The sequence below is a fragment of the Cyprinus carpio genome, chromosome B4 (assembly GCF_018340385.1).
Source record: "Cyprinus carpio isolate SPL01 chromosome B4, ASM1834038v1, whole genome shotgun sequence".
NCBI lineage: Eukaryota > Metazoa > Chordata > Actinopteri > Cypriniformes > Cyprinidae > Cyprinus > Cyprinus carpio.
The window spans coordinates 9,483,164-9,509,224 of NC_056600.1; the positions used below are offsets into that span (position 1 = coordinate 9,483,164).

At 41.3% G+C, this 26,061-nt stretch overlaps 1 protein-coding gene across 12 annotated transcripts in view; it reads left to right on the forward strand.

Annotated features, from left to right (window-relative positions):
• Positions 1-26,061, forward strand: part of LOC109073077 (protein piccolo-like) — a 48,843-nt gene that overhangs the window by 22,110 nt on the left and 672 nt on the right. For 2 of the 12 annotated variants that reach the window (XM_042721869.1, XM_042721859.1), the window contains exons 5-25: positions 187-4,396; positions 4,706-6,249; positions 6,819-8,865; positions 10,274-10,342; positions 10,964-10,990; positions 11,398-11,483; positions 11,653-11,728; positions 12,790-12,915; positions 15,277-15,385; positions 16,337-16,398; positions 16,503-16,696; positions 16,800-16,850; positions 17,448-17,578; positions 19,218-19,244; positions 19,520-19,613; positions 20,855-20,926; positions 21,101-21,350; positions 21,849-22,025; positions 23,201-23,362; positions 25,611-25,752; positions 25,941-25,996. In XM_042721869.1, the coding sequence (XP_042577803.1) occupies positions 187-4,396; positions 4,706-6,249; positions 6,819-8,865; positions 10,274-10,342; positions 10,964-10,990; positions 11,398-11,483; positions 11,653-11,728; positions 12,790-12,915; positions 15,277-15,385; positions 16,337-16,398; positions 16,503-16,696; positions 16,800-16,850; positions 17,448-17,578; positions 19,218-19,244; positions 19,520-19,613; positions 20,855-20,926; positions 21,101-21,350; positions 21,849-22,025; positions 23,201-23,362; positions 25,611-25,752; positions 25,941-25,996 (9,712 nt within the window). The remainder of the gene's footprint in view (positions 1-186; positions 4,397-4,705; positions 6,250-6,818; positions 8,866-10,273; positions 10,343-10,963; positions 10,991-11,397; positions 11,484-11,652; positions 11,729-12,789; positions 12,916-15,276; positions 15,386-16,336; positions 16,399-16,502; positions 16,697-16,799; positions 16,851-17,447; positions 17,579-19,217; positions 19,245-19,519; positions 19,614-20,854; positions 20,927-21,100; positions 21,351-21,848; positions 22,026-23,200; positions 23,363-25,610; positions 25,753-25,940; positions 25,997-26,061) is intronic. The other 10 variants (XM_042721865.1, XM_042721863.1, XM_042721866.1 and 7 more) reach the window with 10 other exon arrangements.

A 26,061-nucleotide genomic window follows, 5' to 3' on the forward strand; every position in this document is an offset into this window, starting at 1 on the left:
CACAGTTGATCTCAGGTAGAGGTATAGATAAATTGTAGAAAATCTAGGTTCATTGTCTAGACACCTACAGAACCCTGATGTTTATCCTATGTAGTTCTTATTTCTCTTATAAATATAATGCATGTTTTTTTACGGTTGAAATCATAGCATGTCAAATTCTAATTCTTTTTTTCCTCTGTTTTGTAGAATAAAGAAGAGGCTTCTGTCCCAGTGAAAGAGAGTGAGCTACTGAGGAAGCCTGGTGAGAAAGATAAAGAAAGCAGCCCTATGAGTACTTCAGACTTGGCAGAATTGGAAAGCACCGTCCTTCCAATACTACAGGCTCAGACAACATCTAAAGAGGAATCAAAAACTGAAACTCCAAAGGTCAAGCGTCGACTGGAGGTGTTGCCAATGTTTCCAGAACCCAGCTCAGAGGATGATCAACATGGAGAATCTCAAGAGCAAAAAATTGATGTACCAAAAAAAGAGCGGAAAAAACTTCTTGTTCCAACTGATATTCAAAGAGATTCTTTTGAAGACAGTAGTGAGGGAGAACCTTCACCTAAACTGCAAAGGAAAAAGACTGTTGGAGATAAGGAAGTAGAAATGGAGAGTCCTATGGATGAGGAGGATTTCATCCGGAAGCAGATCATAGAGATGAGTGCAGATGAGGATGCATCACCATCTGATGAAGAAAACATTGCCAGACGGAAAATTAAAGATCAAGAGAAGACACAAACAGAACCAAATGCAAAGAAAGATGAAAAGTACAAATTGTGCAAAGGGCACAAAAAGAACAGTATCAGTCCAGAAGATGAGCCTGAATGGAAGAGTATTATCTCTGTAACTAAAATTGAAGAACTAGCTAAAGGAGAACAACCTTCAGTAGACAGTGGAGCTGGTATGCGACATTTTAAAACAATTGAACTTAACAGTGCAGCGACTGTACGTCAGATATCAGATGACGGTGAGCTGGAGAGCCTTACAGACTCTCCTGATGACAGGTCAAGAGGTGAAGGCTCTTCCAGTTTACATGCATCCAGTTTTACCCCAGGAACATCTCCAACATCTTTGTCCTCTCTTGATGAAGACAGTGACAGCAGCAGCCCAAGTCATGTTCGGTCTAGTGGTGAGGGCAAGCAGCAGAGGAAAGCGAAGCACCGGTCAGGCCAGCTTCCTACCATTGAGGATTCATCAGAGGAAGATGAGATGCGAGAAGAAGAAGAGCTTCTGAGAGAACAGGAGAAGCAGAAAGGCACAGGAAAAAAGTCAAAGAAAGACAAAGAAGAGATACGGGCACAGAGAAGGAGAGAAAGGCCCAAAACTCCACCAAGCAACCTCTCACCAATTGAGGATGCATCTCCCACAGAAGAGCTACGACAAGAAGCAGAGATGGAGGAATTCCGCAGGTCTTCTTGCTCGGACCTCTCCCCAAGCATGGAGTCAGAACCAGAGAGCTTTGAGATTCTCCCAGAGAAGATTGTTGCTGTCCAAAAAGTGTATCAGTTACCAACATCAGTCTCACTGTACTCTCCAACAGATGAGCAACACACTGATAGTCAGTCCAAAGAAAAGAGAAAACATGCATTAAAAAGTGCGGATGAGGCATATGAAGAGATTATGCTCAAGGTCAAATCTCCAACTAATGATGGAAAGGAACATCCACCTGGTAAAGAATCTCTTTATGGGGGCATGCTGATAGAAGATTATGCATATGAGTCTCTTGTTGATGATGTGTCCTATAAGCAGGAACCAGAAAAACTTTTTGTGTCAGCGAAGCCCAAAAAGCCCCTGAGATCACCCGATGAGGTTTATGAGGATATGATGCAAAGAAAGAAAGACATGATGCTTAAGGAACAGGAGATAAAACACAGTAAGCCAGTAGAAGATCCTCCTAAAGCAGAAACTGTATTGCCCGGAACTGACTCAAGCAAAGAACAAAGCATTATGTCGTCAAGCACCACAGGTCAGTCCAGAAAGGATGGAAGGCCATTATTAGATGCAGAAGCAGCATATGAGGAGCTTATGAAGAAGCAAAGGGCAGTACTAACTCCAGGCACCAGTCCAACTCAAGTAGGCCCTGATATGAGTGGCATGGCACAAGGTACAACAGTAACCCAAGTTGAAAAAACCGAGCCAGCACCCCTACGAAGAATACTGCCTATTCCTGATCTCAGAGTGACACAGTGCTCCTCGGGTGAAGAGGAATCTGGTGAAGAGAGCATTTCTGATCAAACACAGGACTCTGAGAAAGCTATAGTTTCAGTTATAAAGACTGAACCAGAACCACTTGTAGATGAGGCTCTCCAGAAAACATCAGCCTCAGAGCCAGTCGCAGATGATTTGTCACTACAAAGAGAAGTAAAATTGCCTGCTTTAGCAAGTGATTCACAGGATGCCACAGAGAAAGATGTAGGAATTCAGCAGACAGTTGTTGTTGACTTGTCCAAGTCATCAGCCTCTAGTCAAATTGACTCTTTTACAGCACCAATTCCTAGTGTAATTTCAAGATCCTCGACCCCAGTAGTTGTAAGTGCATCACCTTTGCCCACAGTACCACAATATATAGTACCCACTGTACCTAGTGTTGTATCAACTGCTCCAATAGTTCCTCCCAAACCAGAAGTTCTACGCAGAGCTGCATCTCTGGAAAAAGCAGACATTCCAGTTCCTCCACCCTTACCCCCTCCAACACTACCCAAACCCTCGGTGTATCCCAAAAAGACACCACCACAGGTCCCCCCAAGAACTACTCCAGTTGGCATGCCAACCACAGGGGACAGTGTACCAGTAAGGCAGCCTCTCACTCCAGGCTATAAGCCCCATGTTCCTCCACCTGTACCACCTAAGCCATCCTCTATCCCTGCAGGCCTAACCTTCAGTCACAAACCTGGGGAGACTGTTAAACCTCCCATAGCTCCCAAACCCATAGCTGGTGCTCAGCTACCCTTTACAGCCCACACACCTACAAGACCTACCATACTGAGTACAAGCAGTGCAGATAGTGTCCTTAATTTGAGTCCTTCTTCCGAAAGTAAGACCACATCTCCTCTCAAGTCCCCTACATCACCCAGGTTTGGCAAGGTTTTACGTGACACATATGTTGTTATTACTTTGCCATCTCAGCCTGGTTCACCTACAGAAGGTATCACAACCCAAGCCTCAATAAATCCTAGCCAAGAATCACCTCAGAAACCACCTCCTTCACCACCTCAACCACTTCCACAGTCACAAACAACTAGAGTACCATTGGCATTCACACGAATTACTGAATCTATTGAAAGTCAAGAAATATGTGGTACAGAGAAGGTAGTTTCTAGCATGAATCATGTCTACGAGGCTATTTCAGCCTCAACACAGCCTCAGTCAATTATTCCAAATGTTGGTGTTCAGGTAGTTACCACTGAAGTCCAAAGAACCACGGTGTCTGTTGTGCATGAAAGAACACCACCTCCACGTCCCATTCCAAGAGCCACTGGCATCTCTCAAGAAAACATAAAACCTGAACCAGCTCAATTGCAGAATGGTCATGCCTACCATCCTGGTGAGGTGGTAGATCTCCGTACCCCAAAGATAGATGCAGAGACATCCATGAAAGGTGTGGATCTGTCTTCCTCTGAGTCAAGACGACAGTCTCTTGCTATTGATAGTGGTGGACGTCAGCAAAGTGCTGTGCAGTCATCTGTAGTAAACCTAAGCACTGATACTTCCTCAGTCTCTGTGGTTACTGACAACATCACCATCCTCACATGTACAGCCACTGTAGCTTATGGTAGTGATGCATCTCTGTCTACATCAATGCCTCTCCAAATTACAACAGCTAAATCCTTTGAGCCTGTGTCTCAAATTATTTACAGACCAGTGGATTCTCAACCAGAGAAACCCATAAATCTCTCTACAACAATGGGTAAAACTGTTCCTGTAACAATGGCTCCTACAATTGCAAGCAATGGCATTTGTGCAACTATACCCCCTCGTCTAGAAACAGGCTTATCCGGTGCAGTTGATCTCACCACAGTAAAACCTGCACAAACTGTGGTTGCAATGAATGGGTCCACTGCAGAGGTGGTTACTGCTGTAATTACAGAGGATGATGGAAAACCAGTAGATCTTACTGCTGGAAGAAGAGCAGTCTGCTGTGATGTAGTCTACAAGCTTCCTTTTGCAAGCAGCTGTACAACTCAGCAGCCCTCAGCTCCATTACCAGAGGATCGCTTTGGCTACAGAGATGACCATTATCAATACAATCGTACTCCTTATGGTATGAGAGGTCTTGGTGGCATCAAACCCTCAATGTCGGACACAAACTTGGCAGAGGCTGGTCTCTTCTTATATAAAAGTAAGCATAGTTATGATTACAAGGAGACCACTGAAGGTGCTGTAGACCTGACATCTGGAAAAATGTCGGTGGCAGGTCAGTTTGACATTGAAGATCTTTCTTCTCGATATAATTTTGAGTTACCTCTACTTATTCCCAGCTGATTTTTTTTGTATGCCTGCCTGTATTCCTTTTTTGGGAAGTCATTTTGCATGGTCTCAATATATTTAATTTTTTTTATAATTTTTATTTATTTATTTTATTTTTTTGCATGTCACTGCATGCTATTCGGTATACTTTTTGATGCTTTATTTCTCATCCTTTGGATGGTGCATGGTTATATCAATGCTGTTACCTTTGCACTCTTTGTATGTGCTGAACTCTAACAAAATGAACTTTTAACAGGTGAAGCTGTAGACTATTCGAACAAGTCTACAGGAGTGTGCACTGGAATGACGGTTCCACAGTACACACAAGCCAGGATTACTTCAGCAGTTGGAACCCACTATGGTGTTTCTAGTGTCCTAAGATCTTCCAATGGTATTGTTTATTCTTCTGTAGCAGCTCCAGTCCCTTCTACATATGCCATAACCACCCAGCCTGGCTCTATCTTCATCACATCCTACAATCCTCTGTCAGGCATGCACACAAGTGATACTATGCCGTCACTGTCAACTCTACAGAATCAGCCTCTCACTAGGTCCCACAGCTTTCTTTCAACAATTGCTGTAACCACAGCAGAAGAACAAAGTGACTTACCGTTAAATCTGGAGACTGTTGTTTCAAAGGCTGACCTTTCGACAACTCTCTCAGATGTAGTCACCACAGTGGCAGCACTAGACACCTACACAAATGCTTCACTGGAGGCAATTGCAGCCTCGTTAGAAGCTCTGTCTTCACCCTTGGTTCCAGGAGATGGACAGTACCAGATGGAGCGTGAGCTTCTTGAGATAGAGAAGATGAAGCAGCAACGCTTGGCTGAAGAACTTGAGTGGGAGAGACAGGAGATACAGCGGTTCCGTGAGCAAGAACAGCTTCTTGTCCAGAAGGAGCTGGAAGAACTCCAAGCCATGAAACAGCAAATACTATGTCAGCAAGAAGAGGAGAGACAGGCCCACCTTATGATGCAAAAGGAAACTTATGCTCAGCAACAGGAGCAGTTAGAGCAGATCCAGAGACTCCAAGAACAGCTCAGACAGCAGTTGGAAGAACAGAAGTTCAGGCAGATGTATACAGGTGAAATCCTGCCAGAGGCTCTTGTTGTGGCAGGAGAAAGAAAAATGGATAGTGGCTGCCAGACTGATGAGGAGGATAACACTGAAAAGGCCTACACTGCAGGAAGGAAAAAGAAAAGTACAAAAAAAAGTGTCGATAGCTGTGTACAGACAGATGATGAAGACCAAGATGAATGGGAAGTTCCTGCTCGAGGCAGGCGCAGTAGACCACGTGGTGGTAAAAATGGCATGGGGGAAAGAGGAGCTGTTTCAGTTCAGGCCCTTACTGAAATCTCTGTACAAACAGACTCCTCAGGAACACTTAAGGGGCACTCTGTGCAGGTAGATACTAGATTAGATTATCCTGACTCTGATAGAACTTCCTCTCCAAAGAGGCGTCCCATTCCACTTGATATAGGTCAGTCTCCTCACCTCAAAGCAGATGCCTCTACTCTTCAAGTTGTCCCAGGTCCTCCCAAATCCCCAAAAGTACTGTACTCCCCAATTTCCCCTTGTGTATCCCCTAGCAAATCCCTTGAGTATTTGTCCTATGAGAAATCCCTTGGAGACACAAGCCCACAGAGAATACGCTCTGCCACAGATCTATCCAAAGGTCCACCAACTAGTCCTAGGGCTCCCAAGGTCATACAAAGGTCAATGTCTGACCCCAAACCCATGAGCCCAACTGCTGAAGAAAGGGCAGCAGCAAATTGCCAGTATTCTGAGGGTTACTCTGTGAGTATACAGTACACATAAGTGTTTAAGTTTTATGAGAAGACTCAACTTGGAAAATATGCTGAAATGTCTTATTAACTTGCTTTTTACATAATTGTTTGTTAATATATGATTTCAGATTTATAATGCATTGAGGCAGATATATTGAATTGTTTTTGTTTAATATTTTCATGCTGTTGCTCAGCTTACATTGACTTTCTCTCTTTTGTTTTTCAAATGTTGCCTTAGGCTTGGTAGCCATTGACATGTTAGATGTCCTTTTTAATATTTTCAGTGTATGCACCTTTATAGGCAATGCAGCAGAACAGCAGATATAGAGTATATGTTTGTTTACCTATCCTCAAGGCATATCTGACATGAGAAAACAAAATCCTCTAGAGACTTTTTTTTCTTTTTACCATTATACTTTATTCTCATTCAAACTTGGTTCAAACTGGTTGCTTGTTTCTAAAGTTTTTTTTTTTTTTTATGAAACCAACATTAAAGCCTTAAATACACTATGGCCAATCCTATGAACTATGATTAAGCTTTTAACACTGATAATTCTCTTTTTTATTTGTCATCCAAAGGGAAAGGGATCTCCAAGTGGAACTCCATCTGGCACCCAAAAGAAGGTTAAGAGGACCCTTCCTAACCCACCTTCAGAAGAAGAAGCTGTTAATGCTGGTCAAACAGCCTACAGCACTGGCTCAGCTCGTCGCCGTCTCTGCCGAAGCACCAACATGGCACGAGCAAAAATCCTGCAGGACATTGACCGTGAACTAGACCTGGTTGAGAGAGAGTCCTCCAAACTGCGTAAAAAGCAAGCTGAGCTGGATGAGGAAGAAAAGGAGATTGATGCCAAGCTGCGATACCTGGAGATGGGCATTAACCGAAGAAAGGAGGCATTGCTTAAAGAAAGGGAGAAGAGGGAAAGGGCCTATCTGCAGAGTGTTGCCGAGGACCGTGACTACATGTCTGACAGTGAGGTGAGTAACATTCGTGAAACAAGAGTTGGAGAGGAGGTCAGTGGACATGGGCTTGAGAGACCACGTACTGCACCACAGTCAGAACTTGATGAATTTGTTCCTCCACAGACCAAGCACGACCAGTATGGAAAATATTACCAGTACCCACAGTATCAGCAATCCCTGTACCAGCCTCAGTCACCATACCAATCCCAGTCCATGTACTCTTCTGTTCCTTCTCTGACTGCCTCACAACAACAGAGCTACCACCAAATGCTTTTGCTCCAACAGAAAGCCAGACAACAAGCTGCTCTCCTCTCTGAATTAGATTCTACCAAAATTTCCACCAACTATGACACGTCATCTTACTTGGGAGGAAAATATGGTAACCACCTTGACTTGCATAGCCTAGAAGAGCGTGCTGGCAGCTTGGCAGTCAGTCCTATGTCAAATGTATCTGCTGACTCCTTCTATGCAGACTTAGAGCAACATCAAACACCAAGGAGCTATATGCTTTTAGAAGATGCAGCAGAACTTGCAAAAAGCACTGGTAGCCTTTCATCTGCCAGCTATGGCATTGCTGAGAGGGAGCTAGCCAAAGCAGAGCGCCTTCTGAGACACACTGCTGCAGATGTTGGTACAGACTACCTGGGAAGCTCCTCCAGACTTCACTCTTATGGTAAGGCTCAAGATGACGAGGACCCAATGGAAGAGCCATTTGAACTAAAGCTTTTAAAACAACAACTAAAACAGGAGTTCCGGAGAAGCACAGGGGGTACTGAAAGCTTAGAGCAGCTTGCTGGACTCTCACATCACTATACCCCCAGCACTGGAGTGTCTGGTGGAAGCTACAGGGCATTCCCCAAAACTGAAAAGTACAGCATCAGTAGACTGACCTTAGAGAAACAGGCTGCCAAGCAACTACCTACATCTGTGCTCTACCAGAAACACAAAACCACCAGCAACATAGGCAAGTACTCCTCCATCCAGGATAGCAGGGCTCTAGAAACAGACTATAGTAGCTACTTGGGGTCCAGTAGTGCTTCTTCCAGATCAAGCAGACTTCTGCAGGATGAAATCACCTTTGGGCTACGCAAGAACATTGCTGAACAGCAGAAATACTTGGGCTCCACTCTTGGGGCCAATTTGGCAGGTTCACTCAATCTGGGCCAAAGCCTAAATCTGAGCCCAGGCATGAGGTCCTCTTTGGGAGAAGACTCTGCTTACCCCAGTGGAAGTAGGTCACGGCCTTCCTCTAGACCCTCCTCTGTGTATGGCCTTGACCTGTCCCTTAAAAGGGATACCTCAAGTTCATCTCTGAGGCTCAAAGCAGAAGGTGACGCCTCCTCAGACACCTCAGCTTTCCAGGCTCCATCAGGCAGGTCAAAACCTACAAGCCTGGCCATTGTACAAAGTGGGCGTGGACGTATTCCTATTGTGGCACAGAACTCAGAGGAAGAGAGCCCACTGAGTCCAGTGGGTCAGCCAATGGGTATGGCACGGGCATCAGCGGGTCCGCTCCCGCCCATATCTGCAGACTCCCGTGATCAGTTTGGGTCATGTTTGTCTCTCCAAGACCCACAACAGCAACATCTCAGAGAAGATCCTTCAAGAGGACGTGGCTATGTGCTAATGGATGATCTGCAGGGCACCATGTCTGATAGTGAAGGTAATTTGTTTGTCCACAGACTGTCCTCTTGGAGTGACTCTTCATACACAGTTCCAGATTTTTATTTATCTATGTCTCATCTTGTAATTGCTCATTCCTGTCTATATGAAGGCATCATTTCTCTGCTGATAACTGCTTTTCTGTCTTGTTTGAGCTTTCTTTTCCTGTGCTTAAATAATGAAAATAATCACACTGTCCCAGCTGTCTTACTATATTAACATTTCTGTGGCATAGTTACAGTTGGAGTTAAACATTTTTGCATGTGATTTCTTCATAGATTGACTTTTTGTTTCTGTGTGAACTCTTATAGTGCATGCTTCCAGTCTTTGTATTCTTATTTAATGTGGATATGTACTCTCTGAATAGGATAAATGAGAAAAAGTTACACTTACTGTACAATGACGAGACATATTACAAATCTCTTTTCATTAGCATAAGAATAGCTTTATAACCCTCAGCATTTTTAGTAAGCAAGCTGCTTGTAAACTAGAGCTACACGTTCTTGATTAATCATCTGTTTAGTTATATTTTGGTTATGTAGTTATCTATTAGCTAAGTGCCTTATAACAAAAAAGATATAGTATAACTACACAGATTATCTCTTTATTTAGTTCTTTTGTAATGCTTTATAGATATGTTGAATTATATATAAAACCTTAGCCACAACAAACTATTAATGAGATTTTGTCCTGTAAAAAAGTCAGGCATTTGTTTTTAAATTTATTAAAAGAAGTTTCAGTTTACTTTAATTCAGAAAATGTTATAGCATACAGTATATGCAAAATGTCATAATCCATACAAACTTCTCTCTCTCAGTGATAGATAATACTCTTTATGCATGTTGCTAGCATGAACCAGATTAAATAATACCATGCCAGTTTGTGTTTGCATGTTTGATGTTCCTTTAATAAATAGTACATGTGATGTGCATGTCTCTTCCTGTCTTTTTTTGAATAAACTCTTTCGCTTTCTTGCACGTTCATCTACTTTCTTTATCACTTCGGAACTAATAAATGCCTTCAAATAGAAAGGGCTATGCTTTTTCTCAGCTGTGTATTAATGTTTGTCTTTTGATTTATGAAACCATTTAAAGTATAGTTTTAAGATTGATGAAACGGAAATTGCATTGGATTGCATGTCTCTTCCCTTCACGATCTGTGAAATGCATGAAATTACATTAACTTCACTGAACAATATAAAAACAACATGAATATTTTAATTGTTACACAATATAGTTAAAGAATCCCACAACCACAGAACATAAAGCTCAAACCCCAAATACTCACCAATTTTAACATTCTTTTTTTCATTTATCTGTAAAGTAACTGACCCCATACATTTAACAGCATATGATGTGTTGTTCATCATATGTGTCATCTGGAAGTAAATGCATTTGCCTTGGTTGCAGCACTAAGTGAATCCCTGGTGGGTTTGAGCAGAGACGATCCAGGAAACTCACATGAGAATGTCACAAACGGTAGAGTATAACCACCTTAGACCTCTGCACGTCTCCCGTCTCCCCCACACCCCTGCTACCATGACCACCCACATGCCAATCACCTATGAGCTGTTAGGCAACCAAATTGACCGCAAATTCATCTCCATAACAACATGTTGCAGGAAGTATGACGAATTTGCACACTAATGTAATGCTGTGTTCGTGAATGCAGCTTTTGCATCTGTGATTAAATTGGAATTTCACACTCCTTTCTCTCTAAAAATAACGCTCATTTTCTCAGTTTAAGCTGCTGCAATTTCACAAATTTGGTTTACAAAAAAATCTTTCAAATAATACTAGTGATAATTTTTCATATCAAATCTATTGAAAGTAATGCCTTCCTGATCAAATTAGTCACACTTATAAAGCTATACACAATAATAGTGCTCCATGTTAGTGAGTGTTTCACTATGTAATAGGATCTACATCTGTCATATCATTTGACATAGAAATGTCAGGTCTGTAAACACTAAAATTGTCTTCTGTTAAATGTTGATGACCTGAGGTCAGTTATTCACATGTCCATGACAAAATCTTGCTATTTAAAATTGCCTTTGAATGTAAAACCCTATAACCCCCCTCCCCTTTTCCACATTGTAGCTGAAAGACCCATGCCAATACAAGATAGTAAGTCAAAATATTTCCTACCTCTATCTGTCATTAACCCCTGTCTTATTTATGAAAACTTCAGATTTTTAGGGGAAGGTACAGTAGTAAACAGACTTGCTCTAAATCTTCTTCTAAGGATTTCCAATGTAGAATTAAATATAGAGAGAGAGAAAAAAAAAAACAATCTGAAGACTTGTATCCTCAGGGTTTGTTTTAGTTTTAGGTTTGCATGCAAAAATAACTGCTCTACTTTATATAACCATTTCCTTTTCTGTCCCAGATGGCTCTATATTGTTTGAATATGAGACTCCATATGTACCTTAGCTGTCTCTAGTACCCGATGTTACCAGAGAGCCTTTAGGGGTTTGTTTTAACAGACCGGCAAGCAAGACTTTAACGTTTTAATTTCCATCTGTTTTTCTGAGCGTACCACCTGCGACGTGAGGAAACTGACTGGTTTGATAAACCACGAGATGGGCGCACAGAGAACGGACAAGGGGATAGAAGACAGGTGATACATATATTTTTTGCATTACCATTTCAGTCCGATTAGCGAGAAACAGTAAATATACACTGCAAGAAACCTAAAAATCTGAGACATTTATAGAGACCTGGTCATCAGACAAAACATATTATTGCATGTTACAGTGTCTAATTCTGCTTATTTGATGTATCTTTAGGGAAAGTCAGCACACTACCCATTTCCTCATGCCAGAATAAAACTACAGAGGGATCCCAAAGATCGTAGTGTATCAGGTAAGTGCAACCTGTCAAATATTCAATGCTGTGCAGCTTGGCTTCCTGACATGCTCCAACAATGTAGACAGACGTTTAGGACAGCTGCCCCTGATAAAAAAGGATCTGTTTGCCTACCAGGCCATCATGGAGAGATGCCCGAGGCTTATGTCTATGCAAACATTAGTTTCACCATGCTGAGATTGCATTGGCACAGTATTATTTTATGCCTACTACTAAACAACACATTAGCTCTTCTCCAATTTCCCTTTAGTGTCCTCTTGTGGCACTCCATTTTGTCACATCATTGCACACCAAATGTCAACAGACACGAAACCACATCAGTGGTCTGTCCCCTCCTCATGCTTTGGTATGTCACGTACTGTCCCCTTGATCTCCTGTGTCAATGTTCCTTTAAGCATTAGAACGGGGCAGACATTAGGCAGCAATGTGGCAGATTGGCATCCTTCCAGTTCTATCAGTCATCAAAGCTCAAAATGGTGTGTAATGCGCAAATTGGATTATCCTCGTAATTAGAAACTCATGAACAAACAAGTGCCTTAAAATGCAATGAATAAGGCTATAGTGAATGTCATTTATATTTCTCATAAAGTCCTGGCTTCAGTTGATTCTTGTCTAAATATTGGTTTTATAGACTTTTTTTTACCCAACAGCTGTGTAAAATGGTATTGGTATTAGTTTAATTGGGTTCACAAGGTTCTGTATTGGCATCAATGGTTTCATGAAGATCGTTTAACATCCATGGAACCTTTCATACTAAGAAAAACTGTTCACTGAAATGTTCTTTGGGGAACCCACAATGGTTCTTCTGTGACATCACTGAGAAAACACCCTTTTAAACCTTTGTTTTTGTAAAGTGTAATACAAAATGGTTTTCAAATATGGAAAACAATATGCAAAACCACTTCTAGTTTGAGTAATTGGACTTTTGACTCAAAATCTTATTAGAAACAAATGAAAATTCACTGATCCAAAAAAAAAAAAAAAGTCTTCTAGGTTTGTTACCATCTGGTGCAGGTTTTGGACCGCCTTTATATGTATGCAATACTATTTTCTCACAGGAAACGGACTGGGCATCCGTGTGGTTGGAGGAAAAGAGGTCCCGTGCAGCAATGGCGACATCGGTGCGTATGTTGCCAAAGTATTACCTGGAGGAGCTGCAGAACAGATGGGAAAGATTGTGGAAGGTAGGCACCTCAGTGAATGGTGGTTACTCTTTTAAACCAGTCACTGTGTGAGTTCACTGTTTTGGTTTGTATTGATGTTCACTGTCTCTTAGAGCAGGGAGAGAAGCGCATCTGTTGACATTAAGGGCCACAATGTGACGTGATATTTCAAAGTAGGAGACAGGAAAACCAAATAATGCTAATCCACCTGATTCTTCACCTCCAGGCTCTAGGAGTGACTCACTCTTGATGTGAGAGATAAAGATAGAGCAGCAGAAAATGTTGAAGTTTCAGGTTCATGACTGTGTTTCCTCTGCGGGGTGTACATTGGCGGCGTAGGTGTTGTGCAGATCAAATGAAAGTTGAGTGTTAAATTTATATCAAAACTTTGACTGAAATGTCTCTGGAGAGTTCAGCTGAAAAGAGTTTGAGGTTTTACTGCTTTGGCATGGTGTTTTTTACAATGCCATTATGTAAATGTGCACTTTACAAAATCAGAATTGACCTCATTATGACAGATTCGCCCAATGGTGGCTGACGACTAGAGTTTCTCGTTCACTTGGAAGAATCTTAACAGACTTTTGGAATAAAACCCAGAGTGAAATTTGGATTTCATGACTGCTTTGGACTGTCTTGATGGACTATTTCAGCCATTTTGATGAAGTTGAATTTTACAAGCTCTATTGATCTCAGTTGTGATGGAGAAGTTAATGCTCTCTCTTTCTCCAGGGGTGAGGTTGAGCATGGAGTGTTGTAAATTAGGTCTGCTTGGGCTCCGGCTTTTGTGCTGCTTTCTCCCGGTCATAATTTATGAGGGGCTGGGATAGGTGGCGAGGGGGAAACTGAAGCCGGAGGGATTGGATCTGTCTGTGTGCAGGCTTATTTATGAGGCTATATACAACAGCTGGGCTTTGTGAGAGAACATTCTGAGCTTTGACTGGGACTGACACTTCACATCTGTCTTCCTGCTCCTCCTCTCACACTCTTTGTATTTAGACATCTGATTCCTTAGCTGTGTCCTCTCCTCTGCTCCTCATTTTCTGTTCTATACTGTTCTTTTCTGTTCTCACGTATACTCTTCCGTCTCATCTCTTCGAAACTCATGTTGTATCTTCTAGTATCATCTTGTCTCTTCTCTCCTCATATCTTCTCTTCTTTATTCTTGTCTCATTCATCTTGTTCATTTTGTCACTTACTGTCTCTTCTATTTTCATCTTGTCTCAATTCATCTCATACAGTCTCATCTTCTCTTCACATCATCTTTTGCCTACTCTTTACGTCTCTTCTCATGTCTACTCTCTCAGCTCTTCTCATATTGTTCTCATGTCTACTCTTCTTGTCAGTTTGCTTCTCATTTTCCTGTCTTTTCTCATCTCTTCTCATCTTGTCTCGACTCTTCTCTTGTGATCTTGTTTCTTCATTTCATTGAATCTTATCTGGTCCCTTCTTTACCCTTTTCTTGTCTTGTCTCTCCTTTTCTCATCTCATCTTGTTCCTTCCCTTCTCTTTTGGTCTTTTCTCATATCTACTTTTGTCTCATATCATCTTGCTTAGTCTCTTGTAGTATCAACATCTCTCACCTCCTCCTGTTATTCTCTTCTCTTTTCTCGTCTCTTATCTTTTGATTTTGTTTCTTTATGTATCTGTTCTCTCATTTAACTTTGCCTCATCTCATCCCATTTCACTTTTTCTCATCTCGTCTCTTCTCATCTCATCTTGGACCTTCTCTTCTCTCTCTTCTCTACTCTTTTCTCATCTCATCTTATTCAGTCTCTTCTAGCATCCTAATCTTGTCTTGTCTCTTCTCATATCATATTGTCTCCCTCCCACGTAATGTCCCAGCAGCAGTTGAAGCTTCCTAAGGGTAAAATGTCAAATGTTTATACTTGCTTTAGGTGTGATTATGCATGCAGTCGGCATGGTTACAACAGCCATGTGACTCATATATATTATCATGCTGGTGTTAAGCAGTGGAGTAATGTGAGCTGGCTGTTCAGTCTCTCACTTTAAACTATAAAATATGTGAGTGTGTACATATACAGTACATGACACGAGTACACATTCACCTCCAGGGACCCCAAGCATCCACCGTAATATGGGAGCTTCGAAACGTCCAAAGAGGGCCTACCTGGCCTACCTGAAGACACGTTTTCATCTGTGTAAGTGCACCAACAGAGTGGTTTTAGTTTGCTGTGACTTGGAGTGAACTCTGCTGCACGTGTTTCCCTCTGCTTTCTCACAGGTTTTCTACAGCACAGTTTGTTTAACTGAAAGACGTCACGTCTGTTGTTGCAGTGCTCTTCACAGCGTGTTTGATCTTCCAGATAGTGAAGACTAAAATGTATCTAATGGCTGATTTTATATGTGTGTGTGTTTGCATAGGAATGCAAGTTCTGGAATGGAACAGCATTTCTCTGACTGGTAAGACGTATGAGGAGGTGCAGGGTCTAGTTGGTCACCAGGTCGGAGAGGCGGAGATATGTGTCAGACTGTGAGTGTCAGATTTGTATACCTACTTATTATTTAAATGTACTTTAGGTCATTTTTACTTTTACCTTCTATCTGTCTACTATAAAAGTTGTACATCTAAAGAAAATTATTAGTACTTGTTTGGAAAAATTAGTGCATATTTAAAATGAAACCCATTTTTATTCTGTATTTTGTATTTCTTAATAAAACATGATATTTAATAAGAAATGTAAGTCCGGAATAAATCATGAAAAATTGCCATTACAGTTTTTTTATGTTAAAAAGGGTTAGAGGGAAAGGGGCTGAAAAAGTAAAAAGGATTTGTGACTTCAACTAAAAAGTCATTTGAGAGCCAAAGAAATACATTTTGTACATTAAACATTGTACATTAAAACCAGGAACATACATTTAAGAGAGCAAATAGGGTATATATAAATTATATAAATCACTCACCCTTATGTCGTTCCAAACCCGTAAGACCTCCATTCATCTTCAGAACACAAATTAAGATATTTTTGATGAAATCTGAGAGCCTTCTGACCCTGCATAGACAGCAATGCTACTGAAATGTTCCCAGACCCAGAAACGTAGTAAGGACATTTGTAAAACTGTCCATGTGACATCAGTGATTCAACTTTTTTGCGAAGCTACGAGAAAACATTTTGTGTATAAAGAAAACAAAAATAAAGACTTTATTCAACAATTCTTCACTGCCGTCATTTTGGGGAGTACGACGATTTCCATAGAACGTAAACAACGCTGATTACATTGATTACGTTCAGGAGAAAGCGCACGCATGCGTTGTGGTACTCCCCAAAATGGCGGAAGAACCCACAAGAAGAATTTTTAGTGAACAGAGGGCTAACGGGTTTGAAATGACACAAGGGTGAGTAAATAATGACAGAATTTTAATTTAGTGGTGAACTAACCCTTTAAATTAACTTTCTGTCTCTTGACCATCATTTATTTCCAGTGACATAAATATGCTGTCTGATTCTGAAAGCTCCCACCTAGACATTCAAGACCAGACCAAAGGTGAGAACTTCCAGTCAGTGGAGAAGACAATCAAATGATAATGTCCTCATTAACCTCAGTGGCACTCTACTACTAACTTCTGACTTGCATTTATAATTATACAGGAGATAGACCTCCGCGGTCACCAGGTGTGGACCCTAAGCAGCTGGCTGCCGAGCTGCAGAAAGTGTCCCAGCAGCAGGTGCCGTCCTCCTCTGCATCAGCACTGGATAAAGCCTCAGTGTCCGCTGGCTCCAGTGCAGTTCCCAGCCCTGGCCAGCCTGGTTCACCCTCTGTCAGCAAGAAACGTCACAGCAAGGTATGCATATGCCATGCGCATACAATTATTTGATGCCTTTTTGTGTGTAGAGATTCAAATGCATAACTGTGTCTTTTCTTACTGCTGATGTTTTGTTTCTTAGACCTCTGAGGCTGCAAAAACTCAGTCCCATCCAGTGTCAGGAGAGATCCAGGTAAGGTTTTGGCTCTCATTAACAAGGCTATAAGAGTAGCTTGTCAGGATATTTTAAAATTGTGATTTACAGACCTGCAAAAATGGAAATTTCTGTAGTAGATATATGATGTTTTATTAAAGTTCGGGAGGAGCGCGTTCAGATAATTAACCTTATTAACACGAGAGGAGCACAATCAGTAATCAATCCAATTAACAAGATAAGAGGTGTGTATATATACACAGCAGCCTTACCTCTGTTCTTTGACATTTTTCCAGCATCCCTCCACCACACCTGCTCCGCACTTACAACTATTGTATTCGAGAGAAAAAAAATTCGAGAGAAAAAAAGGTTCAGGTCAAACTTCCGAGCTCTGAGCCCTCCCCTCTGACAGCACGCCAAATACGAATAACCGTTACTCTGTTTATAATATGTAAGTGTGAACTCGTGAAAAACTTCAGGTGGAAAATGCTCATTATGAGTGCATTCTCTATTGTGTAAAGTGAATTTATTGGTCAGAACCCTGCTTAATAATCAACAGAATGTATGCCATTTTCATTCATCTTTTTAGCAGTAGATAGTAGAAAAAAAACATTTTTTTATTTCTTCAATTTTCAGCTTCAAATAAATTACGACAAACAGCTGGGAAATCTTATTGTCCATGTTCTTCAAGCACGAAATCTGGCACCCCGGGACAATAACGGCTACTCGGATCCATTCGTTAAAGTTTACTTACTGCCGGGTAGAGGGTAAGTACTTTGATTAAGAAGTCAACTGACTGGAACTGCATTGTGTCTCAAGGTTTCAGCCTTAGTGTGAACAACCAACTGTGGTTGGTCATTTTACATGTCCAGCCTCTTCCTTTTTAAGCGCCCTGCCAAAATAGTTATCCGAGAGTGTGAAAAAAAAGATTTTAATATCTGGTTTCTTGACTTAAAAAAGATAAATCCACCTGTTTCACCCTTGGCACTGGAAATCAAGACTCCCAGTCAGTGGCGGCTCGTGGGTTTTAAAATAGAGGAGGCACACTAATTGTATTGGTCTGGGATCCCTGCCGATTATTATTATTATTATTATTATTATTATTATTATTATTATTATTATTATTATTTATTATTTGCTTAACCACTTTAAAATGGCTTTTTGGTTGCTTTTAGTCAGAAAACGTAAAGAAAACGACACACATACAACAAGATAATGTAACTTCACTTACCTGATCTGTCACTTGAAGCAAACATCCATCCCTTCTTAAAAGTCTGTGTTAAAAGAGAGCTGCCTGTTGTGCTGTTTAATTAAGCCGACTGCAGTAGCCTATATCCAGCTCCCTTTTTTAAATTTGTATATATACTGTTTGAATGACAGCTTGGTAAATCTGTTGGTGATCAAATATTCAATATCGCTACTCATCATAAGTACTTGGATCATTATCAGCTCAGCACAAGACGTTCAAACTAATAGCACATAATTTATATCCCTATGATTGGTTGATATTCCCGAAGGGAGGCTAGCCTCCTTTACGAGTTTTTTTTTCTCAACACTTCTCAGTGCTGAAACACTCTATGCTTATTGTCTAATTTTGTTTTACCAATGGAAACAGGAGAGCTCCAGCGCTTTCCAACTTCAGTAACATGTTATGGTATTACAGCTGTGAAATTACAAACAAAAAATACACATTCTGAGACATTAACTGAAATGAATTGTACATTTTATTAAGTTTAAATAGTCCTCCTCTCATTTTCACCTCAAAATTTTGACGAGCCTCCACTCCTCCCAGTACTGTTATTCAGTCCTAGCTGCCACTTTCCATGAGTTAACGAAACAGAAAATCACTTATCCAGCTGTAATTAGCACCAAGTCTGTGGGAAAGACCTAGAGAGGATTATGCATATTGTGTAAGACCTAGTTTTTAGCTGTATATGATTGTGTGTGCGTGCGTGTGTGTGTGTGTGTGTGTGTGTGTGTGTGTGTGTGTGTGTGTGTGTGTGTGTGTGTGTGTGTGTGTGTGTGTGTGTGTGTGTGTGTGTGTGTGTTTGTCCATGCATTTATATGTGCAGTAAGTGAGTCAGCAAAAGAGGAAAATCAATGCCAGTTCAGTTTGTGTGTAAAATGATCGCGCTGATTGACTTTTGTAGGTTGGTGTGTATGTTTGTGTACGTGTGTTGGATCATTACCATTTCTCACCCTAACATGAACAACCAGTACATTGAACCAACCTACAGAAACAAGAGCTCTCCATTTCTCTTCTCCATTTGGGCATGAATGCATGGGCTACTGCAAACACATACGCACACACACACACACACACACACACACACACACCCCTCCCTTTGCAGTTTCCCACTCATCACTGATTGTTGTCTGTTTTTGCTGCATGCTGGATCTTCACAGTCAGGTCATGGTTGTGCAGAATGCCAGGTATGTGATTCTTTCCTACAGTACCAGCACATTATACAAGACTTGGCCATGCTTGGACATGAATGGCTTAATGATGTAGTGTTTTGCTCTTTATATCATCATTTCTCAATGTAGTATATGGTCACTGCAGCAACAAAAGTGGGCCTATACTAGATGTCCTCCATTGTGCAAACCATTTGCCACCAGTGTGAGGGGTTTCATGGTTAAGTTTGTGCCCAACTTAATTTCTACCTGGAACTCATGATGACCTCTTCTGGTATGTTGTCTAATTGCAGTGCTGAAAACAAAAGAAGGTCTAAACATGTTCAGAAGAGCCTGAACCCAGAGTGGAACCAGACGGTCATCTACAAAAATATCCATCTGGAACAGGTGAACTACAAGCTCACAATCATTTGCACATGTCTAGGTTGCGGGTGTCTAGAAAATCAAAAGAAAAATCAGATTTCACTTTGATGGAATATGCTTTTTTTAGTTTGAACGTCTCGTGTCGGTTTTGAGATTTCAATTATCTGAAAACTCTTCAGAGAGAATCTCAGGCTTTTGGTGCAAACAGGGAAAAGTCTGTTGTCTCCCAGAAGTGCTTTACTCTAATTAAGAACAAAAAGCTTCCTTAGTCTGTTGAGCTCACTGAGGCTGTTGCTGACAGATGTGATTGATATGTTTTTACTGGACTATTGAAGCGAGGCGAACAGCTCTTAATTGAGAGAGAAAGACAGAATGCAGGTAGGTGAGGCTTGTATTGAAAACCATCTGGATTTAATGCTCCAGTGCTGCATATCATGTTGGAGATGTTTGCTGGATTAACAGAAGAGAGATATTTTTGTTAATCGGTATTTTTGTCTTGCTTTCCAGTAAAAGTATCTAAATGTTCTAAAAAATAAAATACATTTACTTCAGAAGAGGTTCAGAATATCGCAGAAAGTCTCTTTGCTCACAAAGGTTAATCAAAAACACAGTTGAAACAATAATTATGTAAAATATCATTACAATGTCACATACCAGTTTTCTATATTCACATATTTTTAAATGTAACTTATTCCTGTGATGGCAAAGCTGACTTTTCAGCAGACAAGGCTCCAGTCTTCAATGTCACATGATCCCTCAGAAATCATTCTAATATGCTGATTTGGTACTAAGGAAACATTTCTTATTATAAAGGTTGAAAACAATTGCTGGTTAATACTTTTTTGTAAATCATAAAAAAATACTGCCTTGATAAAGTTTAAAAGTACAGCATTTATTTGAAAGAATGTTTTGCAACGTTATAAATGTCTTTACTGTCACTTTTGAACAAAAGTATTCATTTATCCTAAAAAAAAATCATACTGACCTAACTGGTTTTGAATGGAAGTGTGTGTTTTGAAATATAGCTTCTCAGGTAAATGTATATTGTTTAAGGATGTTTACATATGTTTTACTGGAAAACAAGAAATATACTGAGTAATAAAAGATGTAATGTAAGATGTTTCTTTCCCCTCATTTAGAGATTAACCATGGATTAGTTCAGTTGAAGTTATTTAGAATGACAACATTAAAATAATGTATGATAATAGTCACAAAGTAAATCATCTTGGCATTGAATACTCTGTGTTTGTGTGGTGTGTGTTTAGCTACGAAAGAAGACACTGGAGGTCAGCGTGTGGGACTACGACAAGAGCTCTGCCAATGACTTCTTGGGAGAGGTGAGAAGCTACAAGCTTTAAACACACTTTGAAAGATTAAACACCAAGTCCAATGTGTGCTAAATGATACACAAGTGTGTGTGTGTGTGTGTGTGTGTGTTTATATATATTTAAACCCACTTACACTACTGTCACTGAATAATAATGAAATTGTGCATGTATGTGGCTTTGTAGGTACTAATTGACCTGTCCAACACGGCCCAACTGGACAATGTTCCACGCTGGCTGCCTCTGAAGGAGCAGAGCGAGGGCGAGCATCACCGGCGTTCTCACTCGGGACAGGGCCGTCAGCACTCACCCAAACCCCACGGGGGACACGGGAGCCAGCATTCCCCAAAGACCTCCGGTCACAGCAAGGAAGACTCGCCCAAATCCTCGGTCATCAAGAGCCGTAGTCACGGAATCTTCCCTGACCCTGCCAAGGGTAGGACCGCAAGTCGCATGGCACTTCTGCCACTTCACCTTTCACATTTCCAGTCGTGATGTCTTCCTCTTTTCCATCCTTCTATTGCTGTCATTTCTATGCAATCTGTCTTCTCTTCCTCTCTCTGTATTGTTCTTGCTTTCACTGGATCTCTCCATTCTGTATTTCTTGAGCTTCCTAGCTTTGGCTTCTCGCTCTCCATATATGTGTTCAGTTCACAACGGCGCTGAGCTCACCAGCGCTACACTCCAGCCACCTCACACAGGGTGTGACAGGGCCGCTCTGACAGGAAGCAGCCTGCTTAGATGCTAACTAGGGCACAATAGTTGGACCTTAAGTATCACATCAGTTGTGTCAGATGGAGACTCGATAATTTCAAATAATCAAACAATGTAATAATTTTAGAATATAAATAAGAATTATTTTTTTTGAATAATTAAAGTAGGCAAAAGTAGGAAATGAAACACCCTTGTGGTAATTTGGTTCTGGTTGTTTTAGACACGCAGGTCCCTACTATTGAGAAATCTCACAGTAGCCCCAGCACATCGAAGCCATCCCTCTCCGAGGGCCAAGCTCGCCCCCGTGCTCATGGCAAAAGTGGCACGGCCCGGGCACACCTTGACGATGCATCGGCACCGGCCGAAGCTGCCGGCCAGCAGCCCCGTCTCCAACCAAGTAAACGACGCAAATAAAACCTCCACAGCATGGCTGCCTTCGCACTCATCTGTTCCTCCTTCTGTTCTTTTTCACTGCCCTCTTTTGTTTTTTTCCCCTTCCCTGTTGTTGTTTTCTGGTTACTCCCGTTTAACTTCCTCTGGTCCCCCTTTGGTCACAGTCTGTCACTTCACTTCCAATACGCCTGTGTGTTCTCACTGGAGACACAAGAACAGTATTATTTTTTCCCCACATTTTTTAACACTTTTAATAATTATAACAATTTAAGAACTCAGAAAACACAATAAAGCTAAACTGGCCAATTAATAATTTATTTAAAAAAGTATATCAGTATATATCACATTTTGAAGTAATAGGGCTAAAGTTTGAATTGATCTATTGGTAATTATATGAGATGAAATTATCCTTTAAACTTCCTGTTCCTGTAGCTCAGCTAGCATGGCGTTAGCCAGTGTCATGGGTTTGATTCCCAGGGACCACACAATAAGCATATGTATAAAATAGTGTCCAGCCTAAAAATACTTCAAAAATAAACACAATTTCTGACTTAGTCAGGCACTTTGCTGTCTTCCACAGGATCCTAACTAAGATTACTAAGACCTGTCAATCACTGTAAAGAGATTTGACTGCACATGTCAGGTACCTAGTCGGTAGACATGTCCTTTTACCCTACAGGGATATGTTGAAACCTTGTCACTGAGGTTATTTTAGGTAAAACCTGCAAAAGTTACCATTTTATTAAAGTTAGAGAGCAAACAACCATACCTGATCAGCAGACAACACACGTTTTGCCCACTTGAGCCCTTAACAACAGCCCTGACAATCTTTCTTTGAACTTTTTTAATTTGTCCCATTGAGTTGTTTTCTGTCCCAGAAGGCCGGCTTTTCAGCAGCTTCCCCACTCCACCAAGATGGCCGTGCATGTGGCCACCCGCTCCTTAAAGCACCATCCCACCCTGCCTCCACTCTATCTGCGGCTCTCGCTGGCCTACACTGCACCTCAGTCGACGCTGTAAGCGTACTGTGGCTGCATGTGACCATGACCTACAGTAAAAGCTGGTGGTGTCCATGTTGTGACGAGTTCATACTCTGAGTCTCCATCTCGTCCCCTTCTCCCCTCTCCAAACCTCCCCTCCTTCTCGCCTCACCACCCCACGGCTGATATATGGCCCCAGCCCAAAATGGCCGCCCCGACCCGAGGCACCACAGGCACAGCGTAGTTGGTGTGCTCACCATTCAGAGAGCCCCTTCTGAGTCATCGGCCAATGAGATCCCTGACGGCCGTCACCTGACCCTCAGGAAAGCCATGTCTGAAGAGAGGCCGCAGCCGGACGGAGGTGAGAGTTGACGTCTCGTATGATTGCCGATGACAGCAAGAGAGAGAGAGCGAGAGGATGTTGAGTTACTAACGCACATCTAACTATAGGAACTAGCTGAGGACTAGCTGTTTTGCAAAGGGTGTTTTGTGCCCACAAAGGGCACTGTGGGAAGGGGACGCTATCTGAAGAGGTCTTTCCAAATGAAAGTGAGCAACCATTTGTTCGCCCATATGCATGCTGGTCTAAAAAAGATGTATGTTCAGGCGGGTTTTGGCGCGTTGCTATTTTGAGGAACTGAAAATAGATTCAATGGCGCAATATTTTTTTTTGTTACTTAAAGAGCGCGTTGGTAGAAAATGCGCCTCTGGGCGGGTCCACAACGCGCATTCACTTTGCTTATTACACACAGGGACACGCAGCAGCACACAAACATTTTTTAATATGAGACAATAAAAGAGTAAAATGTAAAAGATTATTATTGTGTAGGCTACATGAATATAAAAATGCCTACATGTCATGGATAGCCATTGCATTTATCAGAATTAGGCTCTATTTGCTCGCGCACGAGTAGCTCCGTTTCATCTCTGGAGACATGTTCTGTCTTTACGCTTGCAAATTCTGCCATTTAAATAACAAATCTGCCATGGCACGAGTGCAACTACCTCCTAAAGGTAATGGGAGATGACACTCTGATTGGTTTATTGCACGTTACGCCCCAAAAACACCCATTACTCATTAAGAGAATAGGGATAACCTGTTTAGACCATATGCCCGGGCACGCCGACCGTTTTCCCATCATTAAACTAGCAAAAGTGGATTCGGAAACTCCCTGAGTGCACCTGTGACGTGCGCTTTAGACCATACACTTAGATCGTTAAAATAGGGCCCATAGAGATAGTTCAACCAAAAATGAAACAAAGTGCAGCGCATCCGTGTTCTATGTCAGAGCGCTGGCTCCTGCGTCTGCAGCATCACACACATGCATTGTGGTACTCTCATGAATACGCATTGACAGACACAGAAGAGAAGAAATTGTTGAATAGTTATATTTGTTTTCTTTGTACACAAAAAGTATTCTCGTAGCTTCATAAAATTATGGTTGAACCACTGATGTCACATGGACTATTTTAGCATTATCCTTAATACCTTTCTGGGACTTGAACGGGGTAGTTGCGTTGCTGTATATGCAGGGTCAGAAAGCTCTCGGATTTCATCAAAAATATCTTCCTTTGTGTTCTGAAGATGAACAAAGGTCTTACAGGTTTGGAACGACATTAGGGTGAGTAATTAATGACAGAATTTTCCCTTTTGGGGGAACTAGCCCTTAAATATAAAAGCTTTGCTGTAAGTGCCACCTACTGACAGAGAGTGAAATTGCATTTTGAGATTGGTCTGAACATACAAAAACCGCATGTAGGCTGATTTTTCCTGTCGAAAATTTGTGTTGGTATGACCATGCCTTAATTTACATTACTGATTCACAACAGAGTAGCAGTGACGCTTGTCCTGCAAATACATGCTTTGCGACCTTCAAAGTTTTTTGAGCGATTAGGACCTAGTGATGCTCACTTTCGACTGGAATCCTCCCCCTTCCACTTCACAGGAAATTCATGCAGCGAGTCTCAGTCTTATTCAACAGTCCAGCAACGTGCTTCCCTAAAACCAGGGGACAGAACAGTAGCGCTCAACTGCATCAAACTCTAGGAGGGAGCACCGACCCCCTGACCATCCTGAGAGAGTCATTAGATGCCTGGTGTTAGCGTTATCATTGCTGAATCTGTTTAGAAAAGACTGTGTGCATGAATTACGTGCCTAAATCATGCATCCCACATCACACCATCACCATCACTCTCAGTCAAACACTGCATCAACATTAAAAAATTATTTAAAATATTATTAATCATAAGTAACCACAATTAAAATAAACTTAGCGTAATGCTAACATAATTAGCATAATGGAATAACTTAATGTACAAAACTCAAACACACAGTTTACTAATGAACAGTCTAATTTGTTGTGTCTGTGCTTTTGCTTCTGTCATCTGATGTCTGCTTAGCATATCTCTGTCTGTGATATTTCCTTTCATTTTTGGAGTGCTGTCATGCTTTCTTTAAATGTTGCCAGCAGTATCTATTTGCGTGTACGTGTGTGCTTGTGTTGGGAGTGGATATGTGGATATCTACCCCTAAAATGAATAGTTTACAGTTGCAAACTAGTAGTAGTTAATTTAACTCATACAACTCACATAGTCCACTTCAAAAACAGCGTCCCGCAGCCATAGATCTGGTGATGCTCCTGTTACTGCAGCCTCATTGGACAGCGGTCTGAGTGGCAGTGCCTTTAGCCTGTTGGATGAAGAGGATGGGACCAATGCGGTGGATAGTGCTATCTTCCAGGTTCCCAGATTGTGAGTGCTTTGCATATGACTCCTATGATATTTGCAAATCAGTCATATTTTATTTGAAATAATTTACAGGTTCATGGTTTTATCTGGTAGCATCTAGACTGCTTTTTTTTTTGTTTATTATTTATTCAAATCCCTCCATTTTCTTGGCACTCCACACGTTTTCTGACCTGATGTTGTTTATTATTTAGTGGAAAGATTCCAAACGGCACAGAAGCTGTAAAATCCGCTCATGGAGATACAGAGGGTAATGTTTGCATGGGATGTTGTGTGGTTTTGTGATTATTTGTGCATGTTTGTGTCAATAGCAGG